General features: G+C 43.0%; 2 protein-coding genes and 1 long non-coding RNA gene across 7 annotated transcripts; 2 read left to right on the forward strand and 1 right to left on the reverse strand.

Annotated features, from left to right (window-relative positions):
• The first annotated feature begins 4,473 nt into the window (after positions 1 to 4,473).
• On the forward strand, positions 4,474 to 10,248 carry LOC128456520 (uncharacterized). The gene is made up of 3 exons (XR_008341854.1): positions 4,474 to 4,795; positions 5,116 to 8,820; positions 10,132 to 10,248. It is a non-coding gene; the product is annotated as an uncharacterized LOC128456520 (long non-coding RNA).
• On the reverse strand, positions 4,907 to 11,355 carry LOC128456518 (immunoglobulin superfamily member 3). 2 transcript variants are annotated; one of them, XM_053440724.1, is made up of 10 exons: positions 11,201 to 11,355; positions 10,106 to 10,483; positions 9,564 to 9,980; positions 9,024 to 9,428; positions 8,528 to 8,887; positions 7,485 to 7,850; positions 6,977 to 7,369; positions 6,451 to 6,864; positions 5,439 to 5,831; positions 4,907 to 5,354 (listed from the first exon to the last, which is right to left on the reverse strand). In XM_053440724.1, exons 1-10 carry the CDS (start codon positions 11,253 to 11,255, stop codon positions 5,158 to 5,160), a joined length of 3,378 nt encoding a protein of 1,125 aa, XP_053296699.1. In that variant the 5' UTR covers positions 11,256 to 11,355; the 3' UTR covers positions 4,907 to 5,157. The 2 variants fall into 2 exon arrangements, with proteins under 2 accessions (XP_053296699.1, XP_053296698.1); XM_053440723.1 differs by having other exon boundaries at positions 4,907 to 5,357.
• A 1,385-nt stretch (positions 11,356 to 12,740) lies between these two features.
• Positions 12,741 to 18,559, forward strand: klhl6 (kelch-like family member 6). 4 transcript variants are annotated; one of them, XM_053440726.1, is made up of 8 exons: positions 12,741 to 12,873; positions 13,223 to 13,531; positions 13,610 to 13,775; positions 15,157 to 15,612; positions 15,784 to 16,021; positions 16,296 to 16,498; positions 16,995 to 17,208; positions 17,950 to 18,559. In XM_053440726.1, exons 2-8 carry the CDS (start codon positions 13,272 to 13,274, stop codon positions 18,246 to 18,248), a joined length of 1,836 nt encoding a protein of 611 aa, XP_053296701.1. In that variant the 5' UTR covers positions 12,741 to 12,873; positions 13,223 to 13,271; the 3' UTR covers positions 18,249 to 18,559. The 4 variants fall into 4 exon arrangements, with proteins under 4 accessions (XP_053296701.1, XP_053296702.1, XP_053296704.1 ...); XM_053440727.1 differs by having other exon boundaries at positions 12,742 to 12,873; positions 13,226 to 13,531; XM_053440729.1 differs by lacking the exon at positions 12,741 to 12,873 and having other exon boundaries at positions 12,883 to 13,531; positions 15,157 to 15,606.
• Positions 18,560 to 18,751: the final 192 nt, after the last annotated feature.

Consider the following 18,751-nt stretch of genomic DNA (forward strand, 5'->3'; position numbering starts at 1 on the left):
GAATGACAGCAAAAATGCCGGATTGATTTCTGTTTGACACATGAATCAGTGCATGCTCCGTGCTGCTGTTATAATGAAATCTAAACTTGTCATCATCATCCTGTCGGTTTTTCGTCAGTCATGCAAACTGCAAACATGATTAAAGGCAGCAGCATAGGCATGTACAAACAGACACACACACACACACACACACACACACTGACACACACACACAGGTGGAACGACAGGAACACGGACATGAAAGTCTTTTACTGTTCGTAATGGTAAGTTACATTATCATAACAGGAGGCCGGGAGATGAAGCAGCTTCTGGGGTGTTCATCCGTGCAGCAGCAGAGTGTGAGAGTACAGATGTGGAAGAGAGAGAGAAAGAAAGAAAGAAAGAAAGAAAGAAAAAAACCAGGAGCTCTGAGTTTGTTGAGAGCTCCCCTGACAGGAAGCAGAACCGGCTATTACTTCATATTGCACCATTTAAGCTGTTTTTTAATTTGGACTCTCCAGCTCCTTCCAGCAGCCAGCGCCGTCTCAGGGGAAAACAATCAGGGCCTCAACCAGGGAAGGCAGACAGCTCCAAACAGTTTAGAGAGCTGTGTACGGCTTGTGCGTTGAAGTGGGGCTTCGGATAAACGAAGTAAATTCTCCGTGTGTGCTTGAGGCCGCAGCTGTCACTCTCACGCTCGCTTTGCTTTAGCATCTCTCGAACGCTGCTATTCTAGTTGGCAGCGTGTGGCGCGTGGCGTCACCATTGCACCCTTGCACCCCCCCACCCTGAGATGTCAGGCTGTCTGTAGCCCCCTCACCTGTATCTCTCCTTCCACCATTTGTTGCCATTTTTCTCCCTCTATGGTCTAGTCCCTGTAAGACATGCACAGACACACACTCGCTCGCCCATCTCTTAGGAGCAAAGGATTTCATTTCAACAACTCCAGGAAGAAAAGGAGATTCTCAGCGTGGGGGCTGCAATGTCAACCTACAGGTGTGAAGCACTTCTGACTCACCCGTCAGTGTGTTAACCTGGAGACTTTCGCATGTCCATGTGCTTGTATAGGAAAATATAGCCCCCTCTAGTGCTGACAGATGATAGGCCTGATGTGGAGAGACAGAGAGGAAAGGGGGGGGGGGGGGGGGGGGGGGGGGAGTAAAAGAATGTAGTTTGTGGTTTGGGCAAGGAGCAGAAGGCGGTTCTGTCAGGCCCGTGTCCTCCTCTCCTTGTGCGAACGGGGACCATCAAAGACACGGGGCCGCGAGGGAGATGAGGCTGTAGACGCAGAGACTCAGTGAGCTGAGGTGAGAGGAGGCGAAAAGGGCTTCAGAGAAGACTTTCAGATTTCAGGAGAGGTGTTACGTAATCCGCACAGATTGAACTTTGAGTATCATCCTCTTGTTCAGGAGGGTGTAACGTGCCTAACTTTGATCACTGGTGCTGTTTATTGTGTTTTTTGTGGGTTTTGGTGTGTACGTGTGTTTTTGTCCTTTCTCTTCATGAGGACCATTTTGAGCGTAAACCTTTACTTTCCTTATTTTGGACAGTCCTCACTGTTTCAAACGGGCTGATGACTTACTTTTGGGGTTAGGGTCAGGATTAGGGAGTATTATTTTATCTTGTGGACTCCCCCTGTCTCCTCCTTCAACTGGGCAGTTAAGATAGGGGGCCTTAGGCAATGCACTGGTTTACACACTTCAGTCAATACCTCTCCATTCCAATATCATCTACATACCAAATTATATACTTTTTCAGGTTCAGTCCCTTAGGTTGGAGGCCGAGGAAATTGTCCAAGTTTGTGGATTCGGTTGTTTGGATATTTGCCCAATATCTGACTTTTATTTGTACATTTTGTAAAGGTTGGGATCTGGATTAACTGTCTTACCTGTAGGTTCCAGACAAGGACAGTTAGATTTCAGAAGAGGTTAGGTTTGTGAAAATGAGTCAATCAAGGCATTATGACCTTGAAGAGCTGTTTTAGTAGGTAGAGAGGGCTTGTGGTGTGTTTGCGTATGTGTGTGTGTGTGTGTGTGTGTGTGTGTGTGTGTGTGTGTGTGTGTGTGTGTGTGTGTGTGTGTGTGTGTGTATTTGCAGTAAGATTGATGCACAGTACCATTCTCACAGGAGACAGTTTCCCCTCCTAGGGCAGAGAGTCTAGGCTCATTTGTCGTGCAGCACTGATGGGGTATTTTGACATTAACACATAAAAAATTCATCGGTTTTTCATGCTAATTAGAAGGTTAATTGGTCATTGCAAATATTTTTAATGAATGAATGTCTATTTTTGTTCATTTCTAACTACACAATAATTGGAACGTTTCATTCTGTACCATGGTTTTCAACCTCTTGGTGGCACTAGAGTGAAAGTGATGATTTCAGCAGCTTGCACAAAAACTACTGGGCAGATTTACACAAAACTTGGTTGAAGGTTGGGACTCGGCCCAAGAAGGGACCCAATTAAAATTTTGGATCATTGCCTTTTTTACATTTTCACATTTTTCTAGATATGATAGTGACTGACAGCTTTGTAAACCTCAGATGAGTTAACCGTTCACCTCCATTGACAATAAGGTTAAAGTTTCTGTTGCTTTAACCACAAATGTGCTGTTTTGATATTACTCATGAATCCTCCTGATACATAATTCTGGTATAGCCTACATAGCAGCATATGTTCTTGCCCTTAAGACATCGTTCATCCTCCTGTAAGTCAATGAGCTGTAGTTTAAGATGTTACAGTAGTCGTATAGTTACAGAAATAGTTATAGAGTAAATCTACTCATGGCAAATGAAAGACAGAGAATCACGTCAATGCCAAACTAGATCTGCAGTGAGATCATAGTGTCACAGATAATACGTTTTTTGAAAGAGAACTGCACTACAAGCAACACTTTGATAAGAAAGGATGATACATCCCATTAGTGTGTTTAGTTCCGACTTTATTAGTCCAAAGGCCAAAGGAGTCGTAGCGTGGATTTTAGATTGTCCCCACGTCATCCCGTCTTTGCTGTAAAGACACGAGCATTGATTTGCTCCCAAATTCAATGTTTCTTCGTTTACTCTGACAGCCATTGCCATGGAAACACAAGGGAGTGGAATTACAGTAAAGTTAAGGGGAAGGCTGTAAGAGGGAGCTGATCCAGCAGACTGTGAAGGGCTGGTATAATTCAAGACCAAAGACACAGTGCTACATCATCATTCCAGGCTGAGAGGAATGTTCCTCAGTGTACTCTTAGTTTCTCGAATCTTTCAGATAAACCACGAGTTGGTTTTACCATATGTTGTTACACTCGTCGGACAGGAGTCCTTCGCTGTGTGGAAGCATTCCTGTGTCGAGACCTCTTTCCTCAAAAGTAAAAGCAAGAAATGGCTTCTATTCCTGCTTCTTACACAGATGGGGTGTTAAACATTGATAGGACGGATGTAGGGAGAAATGGAGAGACAGAGAGACGGAGAGAGGGAGAGAGAGAGGGAGAGAGAGAGAGAGAGAGACTTTTTTTCTCCTTAAGTCTTTATCTGATTACTCTCTAGTATCATATTATCTGAGCAGGAAGGTCTTCTTTTATTAAATGCAGTGGCTGCAGCGTGACAGAGATTCAAAATGCATGCAAACCTATGGGAGTGCAGTGTGGAGCCGTGACATGTTCTGGATTTTCCACTCAATGGCACCTGCAGACATTTAATATAGCTATAATTGGTCGGTGGTCTCAAGACTGTTCTGCAGTTTTTCTCAGCTTCTTGTTTGTTTTGCTGGATTTTAGCTTCAGCCTTCAATAAAAGGGAGGAATGAGGTTATTGACTTGGTAACTCAGGAACATTCCTCTGGAGCTGGCTGTGTATTTATCGTCTTTATTGCCGGACGATAGGGAAAAAACTACATTTTAAATGTACAAACACCATAAATTAGACGTTTAATCTCATAATTGTTACGTTTCAATGTCACATGTGTCTGACTCCAGCCAAAACAATAGAAAAATGGACCCTGCATGCACAAAAACACTTTCAGTGACACAAACTCATACACGCATTGAATTCCATAAATTGTGGACACACCGATAACCAAAACCTTGTCCCTAACCTTAACCATAACCAGTTCATGCTTATCCCTAACCTTAACCTAACCATAATTCACATCTGACCACTTACCTTAACCAGGATCTCAGAAATGAAGTTTTGCCTTATTAGGACTGACCTTAGTCAGTGTTTATACAGGAAATGGTCCCTAAAATGAGAAGTATATACACACAGGGCTGTTGCTCAGGAGGTAGAGCGTGTTGTCCATTAACAAATACAGCGGTTTGATCCCATTCCTTGTGCCTCCGGGCAAGATACTGAACCCCTGAGGGTTGTTTTGGCATGTGATAAAGATACAGAAAGTGCTGCACATAGATGCACTCTACAAATACAGACCATTTACCATTTACAAACACACACACACACACACACACTCACACGCACACACACACATGCACTAATAGGTATAAAGCCCCCATGTCTTGTCTTTTGAGTCAAACTGTGTAAAACAGAACAAACCTACAGTTTGCTTCCTCTAGCAGATTTGTACTTCCGCTGTCTGCACAGACGCTGACAAAAACATGCACTTCAGCAGAACTGCCGACCACACTGTCGCCCCACCGTCATGAGCCTAACCTTTGCCGAACCGCAGAGCACTTCCTGGTTGAATCTTCACTGTCGTTCTCACAGGGGAATCTTTCAAATCTCACCACATTGCACACTCTGCTCCTCCCAGAGACACGCTATAGTCTCACACTCCTTACCCTCAAAGCCCCGGTGACGAGCCGCCGGGCATGAGAAGGTAGGTGCAAGAACACAAAGTTGATCTGCTGCCTCGCTCAGCGGACCACTGCAAGCAAGATGTGATGCTGCTAAATGCAAATATGTTTGGGCTGTAAATAAGAAGTGCAGCTTTAATATTGATGGTTTAATAAAATTCATTACTTCATTAAGGCAAAATTATTTCCCAACATTTAAAACTATTCTTATGGAACAATATCAACAGGTTATATCTGTGAATGACAAATGTATAATAATATGTAAAGTGCAACTTTTTCAGTTATAAAACATTATTGCGTAGACTATACTTTAAAAAAATAAGAATGTATTTTTCCACTTCAGCTCCTCTCCCACGCTCTCCTCTCCACTTGGGGCCAATGAGACTCAATCCTCTGCACCGGGTTTGGATTTCAGCGGGTGCTCCTCTGCCCAAAGAGATTCGCCTGACTTCTTTCCTCCTGAGGCGTTGGTCCGACGTATCTTCAGCACCAGCAGGGATATCACCAACAGGGAGCATATGCCAAGCACTACAAGAATCCCTATCCAGGTAGCCGACTTGCATTGTTGCTCGAACTCAACTTCTCCTACAAAGAAGGCAAAGATATGTATCACCTGCATCCAACCACACGTGTACGCAATTTCACATCGAGTCGAGTGGTGCTCACCTTCTGTAAAGACATTAACTGTCAAGTGTCCAGACGTTTCCACCGCGACCTTCCTCCATCCACGAGACAGAGAGGGCAGCCACTCCTCTACCTCGCAGAAATACAGGCCGCTGTTTTCAGGAGCTGGCTTCGAGACCGTAAGGCTGAACTGGTTCAGTGCAGGGTGGCCAAATCTTAGCTGATGACCCTCAACTAACATGTCTTGTAGGGTAGCGTTTCGATAAGCGACGAATATGGGCCGTTTCTGAATTCCTGTTTCCTTCTGCCAAAACCATGTGACCTGGAACTCCGATTCACCGCTGGGCTGGTTAGTGACGTGGCAGGGGATGGTGAAGTCCCCGGATCGGCTCACATTTAGCTCCCGCTCATCCTTTACAACGGACAGGTTTTTTTCTATAAAAAAAAAAGCACACAGGTAAAAAGACATATTTCGTTCAGCTCAAGTGAAACAAGATGATTGGTTTCAGTGGGACCTTAAGTTAAATCCCATAGCACACAGCCAAAGGAGACTTAATGGGAAATAGACAAAGAGGAGTGAAGATGGTCTACAGAAAGCCGAAAGAGAAATCTATATCTGTAATAGTAGATTTAGGGAACCATCAACAACACCACTATGGCAAAACAAAAGCCAGCACCATTAGAGAATAGTTATTTTGCAAAGAATATATGAGATTATGCAGCACAAGCCAAGTCAAATTGATATTAAAGACCATACACTCCAATAATATTTTTTATTATCATTGTAATTTCTTGAAAGTAATAGTGTAGTACCTAGAGAAATTCTCTTACTTGCAGTTTTATCAAGTGTTTGATGAAAAAAATTATATTTCTCTCATCAATGTTTAGTTTATTGTGAAGATGGCTTGAGCAGCCTACGTTAGATAATTCACTGCATATAAAGATGGAGGACCTGTCTCCACTTCCTGATCAACTCTTCCTTTAAACACCCATGCAAACACACAACCAAACACACACAGCTACACATAGATTTCTCTATAAAAAGTCATCGTACCAGCAACATTCACTGTCAGCGAGAAAGGACCAGCGCTCTCTGAGGCCTTCTGCTGCCAGTGACCTTCACGATCCAGCTGGTATTGCTCCACCTGGCACTGGAACGTCCCACTATCCCCCTCATGGGCCGTCTGAATTCTGAGGTGGAAGATGCTCTGTGTGGGTCGGGCGAGACGAAGCCGCCCCTGCAGATCTCTGAGCGCCCCGCTCTCAGGGTACCGCAGCAAACCCATGTGATCGAGCTCTACTAAGGAGACGTTTGTCATGGGGGAACTGTGTCCAGTGTAGATCCAGGCCACTTTGTAAAAGACAGAAGGACTGAATGCACCGGAGAGGATGTTACACTTGAGTTCCACCTCGTCTCCCTCTTCTGCAATCAACCGCTGCTGCCCAACCACTAACCGAAGATTGTTGGCTGGAAAACCAGAGAGACGTCAATATTTTGTTAAGTTATTCCTTTTTTTTATGGTATGAATTAAATGTGGCTGATTATGTATATAGTTATAGAAGTGGATAAACAAACTTACGAGGCTCAATAAGATTTAGCTCAGTGATTCGGGACTTTGGCGGGAGCTGATACCAGCTTCCACGAGGTTCTTGTAGCCACTCCGTCACCTCGCATACGTACGAGCCATCGTCCGAGATCCGAGCTTGCCGAATAGTCAACTCAAAACTTCGACCCTCGCTGCGCCTCATGCTGATTCGTTGTCTGTCGCTCGGCTCCAACTGGTTCCCAAATGTTACGAGGGCTACCCGGTCCCAGGTTAGGATGGTCTTATTTTTTCCCTGTTGCTGGTGCAGCCAGGTAACGGCGTATTGAGAGGATGCAAAGGGCTCTGAGATAACTGAGCACTTTATTTCTATGTCACTGTTGATATTTCTTGTCAAAGTTGGAGGGGAGGTCAGACTGAGTTTGCTCTCTAGAAAAGGGAAACAAAAGTGAAGTCATATCGGGTGAGAAACAATGACAGATAGAATACACGGAGCAGCTTTCATCGAAAAGATGGCAAGTAGCCGTATGAATCTCAGCGCTACCTGGGTACTGCACCATCACAGCCACTTGGTTGGATAGACGTAGGTTCTTGTCAACATTTTGGATGAAGGCAGACACCTTACACTGGTACCTCCCTGCCTCTCTGGGGCTGGCACCATTGATAAGCAGTGAGTGAGTGACCCCATTGGGTTTGTTCTCTACTCCCAACTGGTAGACGTGCTGGTCTCCAGACCACCTGATATCACCATTCCAGTTCAGTTCAAGGATTTTTTGAATGGTTGAGTCGTCGTGCCGCAGAATCCATATCAAAGTTGTTGGCACACGTGGCCCTTGGACCCGGCACATCAACTCCACATTTTCTCCAACAGTCACACTAGTTTTGCGACTGATCAGTTTCACAGATGACTCTGTAATCGAGTGAGAAACAAGAACTTGGTGATCTCACAATCCTCATGCATCCATGATGGTTCCAAGTACAAAGGACTAGAGTAAAAAACATTCATAAAGTAGTCCACCTCTTCTCTAACTTATATTTGTGGTCTTCTACACAATTTCTCAAAATCCCCACCCTATTTAAAACAAGAAATGGTCAAGATGCCTGTTGTCATCCAGATATATTAACAGAAATGACTCATTCAAATATATCGTCTTTGCAGTCTTAACACTTTTGAGAAAATAGGTTTTTCCTCTTAGAATGCAACGACATGCAGTGGGGGGTACTTCAAAGTCTATACTTTTAGACATTATCCACAGACACATACTATCAGGAGTTTAAAGCCCTGGATGTAAATAGTAATAGTCATTGCACCCTCCAACACAAAGAATATTGAACTGTACGATTTTTACTCATGCTCAGGCTTTTAAGTGAAAATTAATTTGTGCAAATAATAGGTTTTCCTCTTTTTAGAAGCAAGATCATGCAAATATCATGAAATATTTGATTTACCGCTTAATTCAGCAAATTTTCAGTATGTGAGTTTCCCACAGATGTATCAAGAACGTGACAAGGACACGAGATTTAAAAAAAGACTAATCAACAACTCAATGATTGAAACCGACATTGTCGGACAGATACACATCTTACCTGTGGGCCTAACTGTCACAGTGCTAGTTGTTGACTGGCTGTGGATCTTGCTGTTTGTTTTCCATTCAGACACAGAGCACCGGTAGATGGCTGAATCAGAGGGCGTGACCTCATCCAGCTCTAAAGTGAAGGTGTTGGTCGCTGGGCGCGCTGCCCTCACTCCGCGACCCGCTGACTCCCCCTCTATCTCTGTGACACCCTCCTGACTTAGACTGATGATGTTTTCAAACGTCGACGTGGACTGACGTTCCCATGTGACAGAGAGTTGACCTTCAACCCCGTCCACTTTACAGGTGAGCTTCAGCCTGTCACCTTCGTCAACACTCACGATTTGTTGCATTAAAACTGAGAGCCCACTTTCTGCCGTGAGACACGGGAACAGACAGATGCATGTGTTTGAGAAGATGATAATAGAAAAAACGATTTTCTTAATAGTAGTTAAGGTTATGGTCAGAAGATATCATACAGGAAATGAAATGTAAATAATTTTACTGACCTGATGCAGAGATGCTGACCAGCTGGGGGCTAGAAGTCTGAGCTTCTCCGGCTATAAAGGCCCCATCCTGGCCTCTGTCCTGAGGCCGTGCCCGACAGAAATATTCTCCCTGGTCCTCAGTTCTGACAGGCTTCAGTCTGAGAAGGTACTCTGTGTCCCCGATCCGGGCGGCCCTGAGCTCGCCTCTTTTCTCTCTGCTGCTATACTCGGGCCCCACAGACAGAATGCCTGTAGGTTCGATGCGTGCCAGCTCAACACTTCCCCGGAGCCAGGCTACAGAAAGAAACCTTTTCTCCAGATCGTGAGCGTCTACGTTGCAGGAGAGCGACAGCTCCTGGCCCTCCTGCAGAGTTGCCTGCTGGATGGAGATTCTCACCACCAGAGACGACGTGTCTGGCACCACCTCTACTCGAGGCAAAAAATAAACCTCAGACAAATATGGCAAACGTACTCACACATCCTGTGAAGGAGCCACAACGGAAAAGCTGAATATGTTGAGATGTACTTTTTATAGATAATTGAATGATAGATGCTTCTCACCTCTGGCTTTGACATGTAGTGTGGTGCTCTCTGCATCCTTCTGTGTGATAGTGTACCAGGAGCGGTCAGGATCTTGGATCCACTCCTGAGCCCGGCAGTAGATCTTGCCTTGGTCTGACAGCTCCAGCTTTGCCATATGTAGCCTATATGTGGCCTCTCCCATTTTATCTAACCTTATGAGTCCCTCATGATAACGCCCTTCAAATGTCGGGCCTGGAATCAGGGTGAAATCCCTGTCCAGAGAAATGATCGGCCAAGCGTCCTGCTCGCCGTCTTTTTGGAGATGCCAGGCTAAAGACAGATGGGTGTGCTGGATGGTGTTGCTGGAGGCTTGGCACGTTAGAGTTAGAGCATCACCTTCATTATGGCTCAGTGATGTGGAGACAGGTAATGACACACTTAAGGAGTCGTCAATCACTACGGCACAATGTCAGACACAGAGACAAGGATATGGAAGTCAACGTTTTATACATCTTACAACACAGTGATGCAGATATGTTGAAAAACAGGTTTTAGAATAGAAATTGTAGAATGGCAATTACCTTTAACTATTGTCTTCGCATTGTAGGTTCCATCGTATTTATGTTGAACTGGGTTGACCACAACGCACTCAAAGTCCCCTTCATCACCTTTCTGCAGGCTCTGGATCTCAAAGAGGACGGAGTTCGGAGACACATGTTTCAGAGTAATCTCCTTTCTTGCCACGCGTTGGCTGTATGCAGCATATGCAAAGCTTTCATCAGAAGAACTGATGATGTTGATCTGGAACGATGGATTTTTGGGCTTCGTGACAAGGAACTCGAATTCCTTTCGAGTGTTGTTGCCTGCAAGGCCGCTCACATTGCAGGAGATGGAGAGCGAAGCGCCCAACACGCGATACAGGGGCCCGGACTGTGATTCAGTGAGCACTGTGGCCTCTCCTGAGGAAAGCACGTTGAAATCACATGAAAACAGCTCATTTAAGGGTCAGTCTTGCTTTGTAAGGGTGCTACTCTCCAAGAACTAATCTTGATCTCAGAGTTGTGTGGACAAAACTACGAAGCCTTTAAGTTGTACTGCACATTACAAGAAATATAAACCTTTTACAGTATGAGGCATTTATTCATAATGCAAGAAAAGCTGTTTGGGGGTATAGATTTGTATCGAACTATATTACCTAACTATTGCAACTTTTTAAATTCCATAAAAAATATTTTGCAAGTTATTTATTTGTTGTTAAAAGAAGTAAGGGAGTGGCACATGTGAATCAGTAACTTTAAAATGAATTACAACCATATAATGGTTAAGGCCATTTTCAGATATTTAAAATAAGCTGCCAAAATCACATGAGAAATTTTGATGAATCAGATTCATTTTAAGCGTAGTTAAATAAAACCACATATTAGTGGTTATTGATATTGCTGTTTATTTACTAGTCGCAAATTCAACCAGGACTAATGCAAAATAGTATGTACCCAAAAACACCAACTCTTTGTTTCCTCCTTATTTCAAAATGTCTATCATTTAAAAAAATGTATTTTTCTAAAATTGTTGCATATATTCCACCATATTTGCAAGTTTGAATGGCATCCAGTTTGAATGCCAATACGGATGAATATGAATTAAATACAGCTGCAGGAGTTCAGTGTAGTACTCACCACTGTGCAGGAGTAAAGTCAGACAGACCAGCAGACTGGCCCTGCAACACCTCATCCTGAGAGAACAGTGCTCACAGCAGTCGCTCTCTCTGCATGTGAAGATCTGTCAGTGACTCAATACAGTGGTGTAAATGTGGCTTATGTCTCCATGGATACGCCAAGAGGAAGTATGAAATATTTCCGGTACATGGTCAGAAGTTTACATTTTGCAACACGCGGTAGAATCTATTTAAATTTTTGGGTTATGAAACTTGTGGTTGAGTTTTTAATTTTTGTAATAGTTTTGTGCCACCTGCTACAAAACAAAACAAAAAGAATATAAGCTGACATCGGTGCATTACACGAGTTGACAGTATCGTCACCATAGCATGAAATCAAATAAACACAAATCACTTCCTTATCAAAATAAGAGAAAGGGACCTATCTTTTTTCATGCACAAGACATGTGCAGCTTCTGTTTTTATTCTCATATTTATTAACTTTATTTACCAACTCAGGCCTTCTGTAATCCAATCGGAGAGTAACGGATGTTTGTAGATACAGATTCTGGAGACGAATTGTGTTGCTAGGAAACAGCTCGTGTCCAAGCTTGACATATTTACCAAAACAGGTAAGTTTGGACCCGTTCAGATGATGTTTGACGATGTGTTGTACATCGATGAGGCAATAGTGCCACCTGGTGGAGAAGACAATACAAAAAGTGCATTCCTGCTTCAGCTGGGTTTTTTATTTTCACTTTTTACCTTGAGGCCTCAACTCTCATTATGACTGAGGGGGATTTTATGGATCCGGAAAATTAGACTCATTCAATTACCACTACATGCGTATGACATGACATGTGAACTACTTATGATATAAGGCTAAAATTTAAATATGGAAGTTTATACAAAGAAAGATACACACATGATGACACAGAGCTCTTTATAGAGTTACTGAACTTCACTTTAGACAACAAACTTGAGCTACAGTTAATGATGCACCACAGAAAAAGCTTCAGATGCCATTTAATGACAGATTTGAAATCTTGCTCAAGCCTCCGAGATGGACAAGTGCAAGACACGTGTTTGTGGCTATAGCTATGTCCCCGCCTTACATGCTCTGCTGAGGAATTCTATGTATAAATGTATAATTCAATTGACTTGCTGAAAAATATGCCTTGGCTGAGACGACACTAGTCTGAGTGTGTTTTAAATCCCTGTGGACTTGTAAAGTGTTGTAAAGTGTGAGGATTGTATTTCTCCTTTTTGTCTGTATTTTGTCATTTATCTATTTTTATTATTGATGGTACTGAATACTGCATCAGAATGACATTTTGAAAAATAAAAAGTTTGAATGTACGTATGTATATATAAGTAAGAGAGTGTGCAGAGAATTCCATGATACAACAAATAATTTAAATATATAAATACATAAATACATAGTATAATATTATTTATAGTGACATATATAATACAAAGCAATGTTAAGTATATTTTAGATTGTTTCTGTGGTAAATGGGACTTGTTAGTAGTTGCACAAGTACCTCAGTGGAAATACTGAAGGAGGAGCAAAAGCTGCTATGACACTTGCACCCACACTCATCCTGGTCCCAAGCTGCTTCTGAGCCAGACTGGTGGAGTGACGACACTAAATCAAGAAGTGAGACCTTGTTGACACCGATTCATATGAATACAGTAAGTATTTAAAACAGAGTCTAAAAGATACTTCTCTTTCAGCCACGTCTAGATGGCGAGTGTTATTGACAGTTCTGATGAAGTAGTGCAGTGAGGTGTGATGGGCTAAAACCTGACATCTGTGGTCCTGAAAAACTCGAAAAAATTTCGTAACTTTAGGGGAACTTTTATACGCAACAACACGAGAAGAGGAAGTGTCTAGAAACAAGCATTGCTGCACATGTTCCTCACAGGGCAGGAATAGGAAGTGTGATGAGTACAAGAAAAAAGAAATCCACATCTCAGATTGGCAGAAATGTTGTAAGCACAAACCACAGGGGGGTTATTCTCTGTCTTCTCACTGTGGAAGAAGAAGCTGCTCGCTGTTCTCATGAGTGTCTGAAGAGCTGCTGGGGGAAATGAGTGACTTGCTGGAGAGGACCACAGACTGTCCCCTGCCTCTTCTTCTCGGAGATGACTCCGGGCCCGAGGCGGAGAAGGAGAGCCTGACGGGAGCAGAGGAGTTGTGCTGGGAGGATGGAGGTCTACCTGTGGAGCTGCAGAGAGGGATGGAGACTCTGCGGGTGAACAGTGAGCTCACTGATGTGATCCTGAGAGTCCAGGGGCACGACTTCGCCTGCCACAGAGCCATACTTGCTGCTGCCAGTCAGTACTTCAGGTAAAAAAACAAGCCGGCATGTTCTTATTTATATTGGGGCGTGATTTTCGAGGTTTACCTTTTATTTTTTCTGTTTAGGGCAATGTTTTGCAGTGGGCTGAAGGAGAGTCATGAGGAGTACGTGCAAATACAGGGGCTGGACAGTGGGACAATGGGCTTTCTCCTGGAGTACACTTACACCAGCCGAGCCCTCCTCACACACTCCAATGTCCAGAGGATACTTGAGGCAGCCAGTCAGTTTCAGGTAAAGTGGCAGTTACCTACATTGAAATTTAAGATAGTTAATAAGCTCACATAGTTACTTATGAAAACCTTAAACACATTATCAGCATCAAATATACTTTCTTGGCATTGTAATTGGATCACTAGTAGAGAGAAAGTTTTTATAAACATCCGCCACGGCCCCCAAACAGTCACCTTATGAAACCCCATTTAAATTCACTGGATCTCTTATTGACTCTTCACTACATTACTCACACGCATTTACATGAGTTTCTTAGAAGTGCCTTATTTTTTTTAATCAAGCTCAACGAATCATTCTCAGAGAAATCAACAAAAATGTTGAACAAGGCCACAGAAAGTGAAAGAACTCTGATGTTGATCTGCACTTTGAGTGTTCTTCCCTGATCCTCATTCCTTCCATCAAGTTTCATGGTAACTTACATACAAACAGACAAACGCTGACGAAAATGAAACCTTCTTGCCGGAGGTAATAATGTAAGAATAATCATTTGCACTGTTATCGTGAAAGGAATGGACTCTTGTTGTGATGACTTATGTGATGCAACTAACCACAAGCTTGAATAATACAATCATATCCCCAGAACATAAACAAACCAGTAAAGAAATTGTTTTCCTTTTAACGTAATCAAGTTTAATCTCAAATAGTTTTATCAGCATAAGATGTGCAATTCTCATCATAGTGTGATTTTGATCTTTGGACACACACATGGTACAACAAAAGCGTGACACAATCCACAATGTGTTTGAATTGGCAGCAAAAATAAATAAATACGTGTGGGGAGCAACATTCGGAAAGAAAGATTGTATGATGTTTATCACTTTTAGCAATAGGGGGGGGATGGTGCTACATTTCAGTTGCTCCTCTTTTCACTTCACTCAGTATTTCCCCATACTCAGCGGAACCAAACATTTCACTGTGTCAGAGACGTGTTGCACAAGAGAGAAGTGAAAGCTGCCCAGATGTTTACACCAAGGATCAGTTTTCCATACAGGCCTAATTTAACTGCACAGCTGTGTCAGAAAACAAGCGAGGCAGGTGTTGTTGTGCTTCTATTTTTGTGACGCGCAGTCTGAGTCTGAGTTGTTTAAGATAAAAGTGATATTGAGATTGATCCTTACTTCTTACATTTTGGAGGTTTCAAGGTCCGAAGCTGGTTTAGGTTCGAGGTTAAAGATAACATTTTAGTTTATATGTAAACTAACATTTGTATGGCCCATGATATCTTTCAGTTTCCAGGTTTTATTGATGCATATTATGTTTTTTTAGTTTTAGCTGCTAATCAACCTCAACATTGAGAAACCCTGCATGTGAACATCAGTTTATAACTCAATTTATATCTCAAATCTAACAGTGATTCCTGCCTTGGCCTTGTTTCTTTCAGTTCCTGCGTGTGGTGGACGCATGTGCCGGCTTCCTGAGCAAGTCTCTGCACCTGGACAACTGCATCGCCATCCTGACTCTGGCTGAACATCACGTCCTGTCTGTCCTGAAGTCCAGCGCTCAGGACTACATCGCCTCTCGGTTCTCCCTGGTTGTGCAGCAACAGGATTTCCTGGAGCTGCCGGCAGGGTCGCTGGAGACCATCCTGCAGAGGGATGACCTGGACGTGAAGTGTGAGGAGTGTGTTTTTGAGGCTCTCATGAGCTGGGTGAGGGACCAGCATGATGAACGCTGTCCCTTACTGGCCAGGTTGTTGTCCCACGTGCGACTGCCGCTGCTGGATCCAGCATATTTCGTAGAAAAGGTGGAGTCGGATGAACTGATACGACGCTGCAGTGAGGCCTTTCCTTTGTTGCAAGAGGCTCGCACCTATCACCTCTCTGGCAGGGAGGCAAGTGTAGGACATTATTCATTTTACAAAATACTTGTCAGCGTGTACCATATCTAAAAAAGAAGCTTTAACATCGAAGTAAAACTTTGCATGTCAGGGGCACAAACTGCCTACTGTCTTCTCAAATGTTCCATATATCAGAATTTTGAGAATGCAAATCTCTTTGTATGTTTGTAGGTGGTCTCTGAACGGACCAAACCCCGCGAGCGACACTTTCTATCCGAGGTGTTCTTGATCATCGGCGGCTGCACCAAAGACGAACGCTTCATTTCCACCGTCACCTGCCTGGACCCCCTCAGACGCAGCCGGCTGGAGGTCGCCAGGCTGCCGATCACAGAGATGGAGAACGAGTCCCTGAACCGCAAATGGGTGGAGTTCGCCTGCATCACCTTCCGCAATGAGCTTTACATATCGGGTGAGAGAGGGTGTCATATCAAAAACAAGCTCATTTCCTGTGAGATGTGTGACCTCCACCGTGCAGATTAAAGTGAGGGTGTTCAGGAACTGACACCTTAGCTGTGGTTACGTTGACTGTTGAGAAACAGCTACTCTGTGAAAGTTCCGGCTCGTTCATTGGATTTAAGATTTATTTAATTAGAATGATAACCAACGTAGATCACGTACACAGTCATTACAATGGTGTTTTGGGATACAAGCTACATTGTGTTCTGTCTTTTACACTTCTGCAGGAGGGAAAGAGACACAAAATGAGGTTTGGAAATACAACGGCGCTCTGGACAAGTGGATCCAAATCGAGCCCCTGACAACTGGGCGCTGGAGACACAAAATGGCGGTTCACGGGGGGAAGGTGTACGCGCTGGGCGGATTTGACGGAGCTAAGAGACATACTAGCGTCGAGGCCTACGATCCCTTTCACAATCGCTGGACACAGGTACATAAGTTTGATATTATCATAAAGTGCTTCAGTTTAACAAAGATAATTCCCTCTGGAGTTGGTGGAGACATAAAAATAGTCCAAAGGGAGATTGAATATTGGTCTTATATTTTTCAAGCAGCCACACACATGACATTATATGAATCCTAAAGTTAAGGCCATGTGTGTTAGATCACTAAGAAGGCAGCAGTTTAAAAACACACTTGCAATAACACCTATACAATGTGATTGATGTGAGTATTGTGTTTACAGCTTGGATAAGGTCAAAGATATTAAACAGCCAAATAGGTCCATCGACCCACTCGTCCAAAATTTCGGTTTTATTAAAACTGGGAGAAATGTCCAACTCAAGCATTGGATTAAGGAAAACATTTGTAGCTTTTATTATTTTTGTATAATAGTTGTTTTAATTTAATACTTTAAAACAATACACTTCACGTTTTAGCTTCTGTGCTCTCTTACCCAGAGGCCCTGTTGGTTGTATTTACTGCAGGTGACGCCTCTTGCAGTTGGCGTCAGCTCCTTCGCTGCTGCAAGCTTTGACAGATGGATCTACGTGATCGGTGGCGGGCCCAACGGAAAGCTGGCAACAGACAAGGTTCAGTGCTGGGAGCCCGGGACAGACTGCTGGGAGCTGCGGGCGCCCATCCCCACCGAAACCAAATGCACAAACGCTGTCACATTCAAGAACAGCATCTATGTCGTTGGTACGTTGTGGTTAAGTGTGAATAAGTGATGTGAGGCGTTTATAAGTCAGTTGAAACCTTTTGATTTCATGCCACTTGTGATTTATTTTCGCAGCAGACATGTTGTGACAGTGGGAAAGACCCGGGTGCTCCTCACATTAATGATGGTTATATTTGATTGAATATTCTTAATTAAAAAACCTGTAGACACAGATTTGAAAGGTTTTAGGTGAAAGGGATCTGATCTAATATATGTTTTGGCTAAGGTGTTTCATCTAAATTGTACAAATTGTTGTTTTCTTTCCCATAAAATCGGCCCGTTATATTTAAATACTTTATATTGACGTGGGGGGCTTGTCCCCTCCATGGAGGCTAGCATGTTTTTTTCACAGTAGCCCAAACTTAAAAAAATAGACACCTTCTGAGTTTATATGACAACTGAAGGCTGCCACAGGTTTTCTCCCTTAATTGTCTTTTTTAATTGAAGTACCTTTTCCCTTATATTCTTTTAGTACTTTAATTGAGTGAGATCAGGGAAAGCACTTTCATTTTTGTATTGCGAAATCATTAGTTTCACTTCAGTTATGGATCCTCAGCTTAAGGTGGTGCCTTCAAATAAGGGAAATATCTGTGGGTAAAAGTCTGTGTTGGCATTCAATGATATTTTACACATGAAGAATTTCATTCCCACGAGTTGTTTAACTAAATATGAAGTAAATATGAACTTCAGTAAAGTAACCATTCGATGCTGTCTGCTCCCAGGTGGTGCCATGCATGCCATGTACTGCTACTCCCCTCTGTCTGACTCATGGTCCCTGGTGACTCGTCTGGGGGAGAGGGCAAGCTGTGCCATCGCTGCCTGTAACAACAAACTGTTCATCACCGGAGGCCGGGACAACAAAAACCAAGTTATCTCCACTGTGATGTGCTGGGACGTTGGCCGAGAGGTGCTGACAGAGGAGTGTGTTTTACCTATGGGAGTGTCGCACCACGGCAGTGTGACACTCATGAAGTCCTACACACACATACACAGAATAGCACCTGCTGCCGGGTGCCAGTGACACAGGATTCTGCAGACAGGGGCTCGCGGTTGCAGAGAGTGGAAGTGAAACGATGCATGAAAAGTAAAACAGATAAAAGTTTTTACAGCTTTTTTTTATGTGATCTGTGACATTCAAATGTTAGAAGCCACAATGTTTTGACAAATGCAAGGAAGCAAAACTTGCAGAGTGCTTCTTTCTCTGCAAAAAACGGATGCAACGTTATTAAGCAATACTACACACAAGTTAATAAGTTTTCATTTTCACAGGAAATGAAATAAAATTAGCAGTGTGCAATGACCGACTGCACATTGAATCCACCTTTTATCAAAGCTTGTTGATTCTAATTTTGTGTCTGATGTGTATAATTTTATTGTGTACGAGAAAATAAGCATATTTAATAACCACTTATCAATTGTTGCTGTGCACAAGATAATATACATGTTTAATAATAACATACATGTTTAATACTTTTATTTTCATTTTATTTTCATCATCACTAATGACCTATAATCTATAAGCAC

This window comes from Pleuronectes platessa, chromosome 14 (assembly GCF_947347685.1).
Source record: "Pleuronectes platessa chromosome 14, fPlePla1.1, whole genome shotgun sequence".
In the NCBI taxonomy this organism is placed as follows: Eukaryota; Metazoa; Chordata; class Actinopteri; order Pleuronectiformes; family Pleuronectidae; genus Pleuronectes; species Pleuronectes platessa.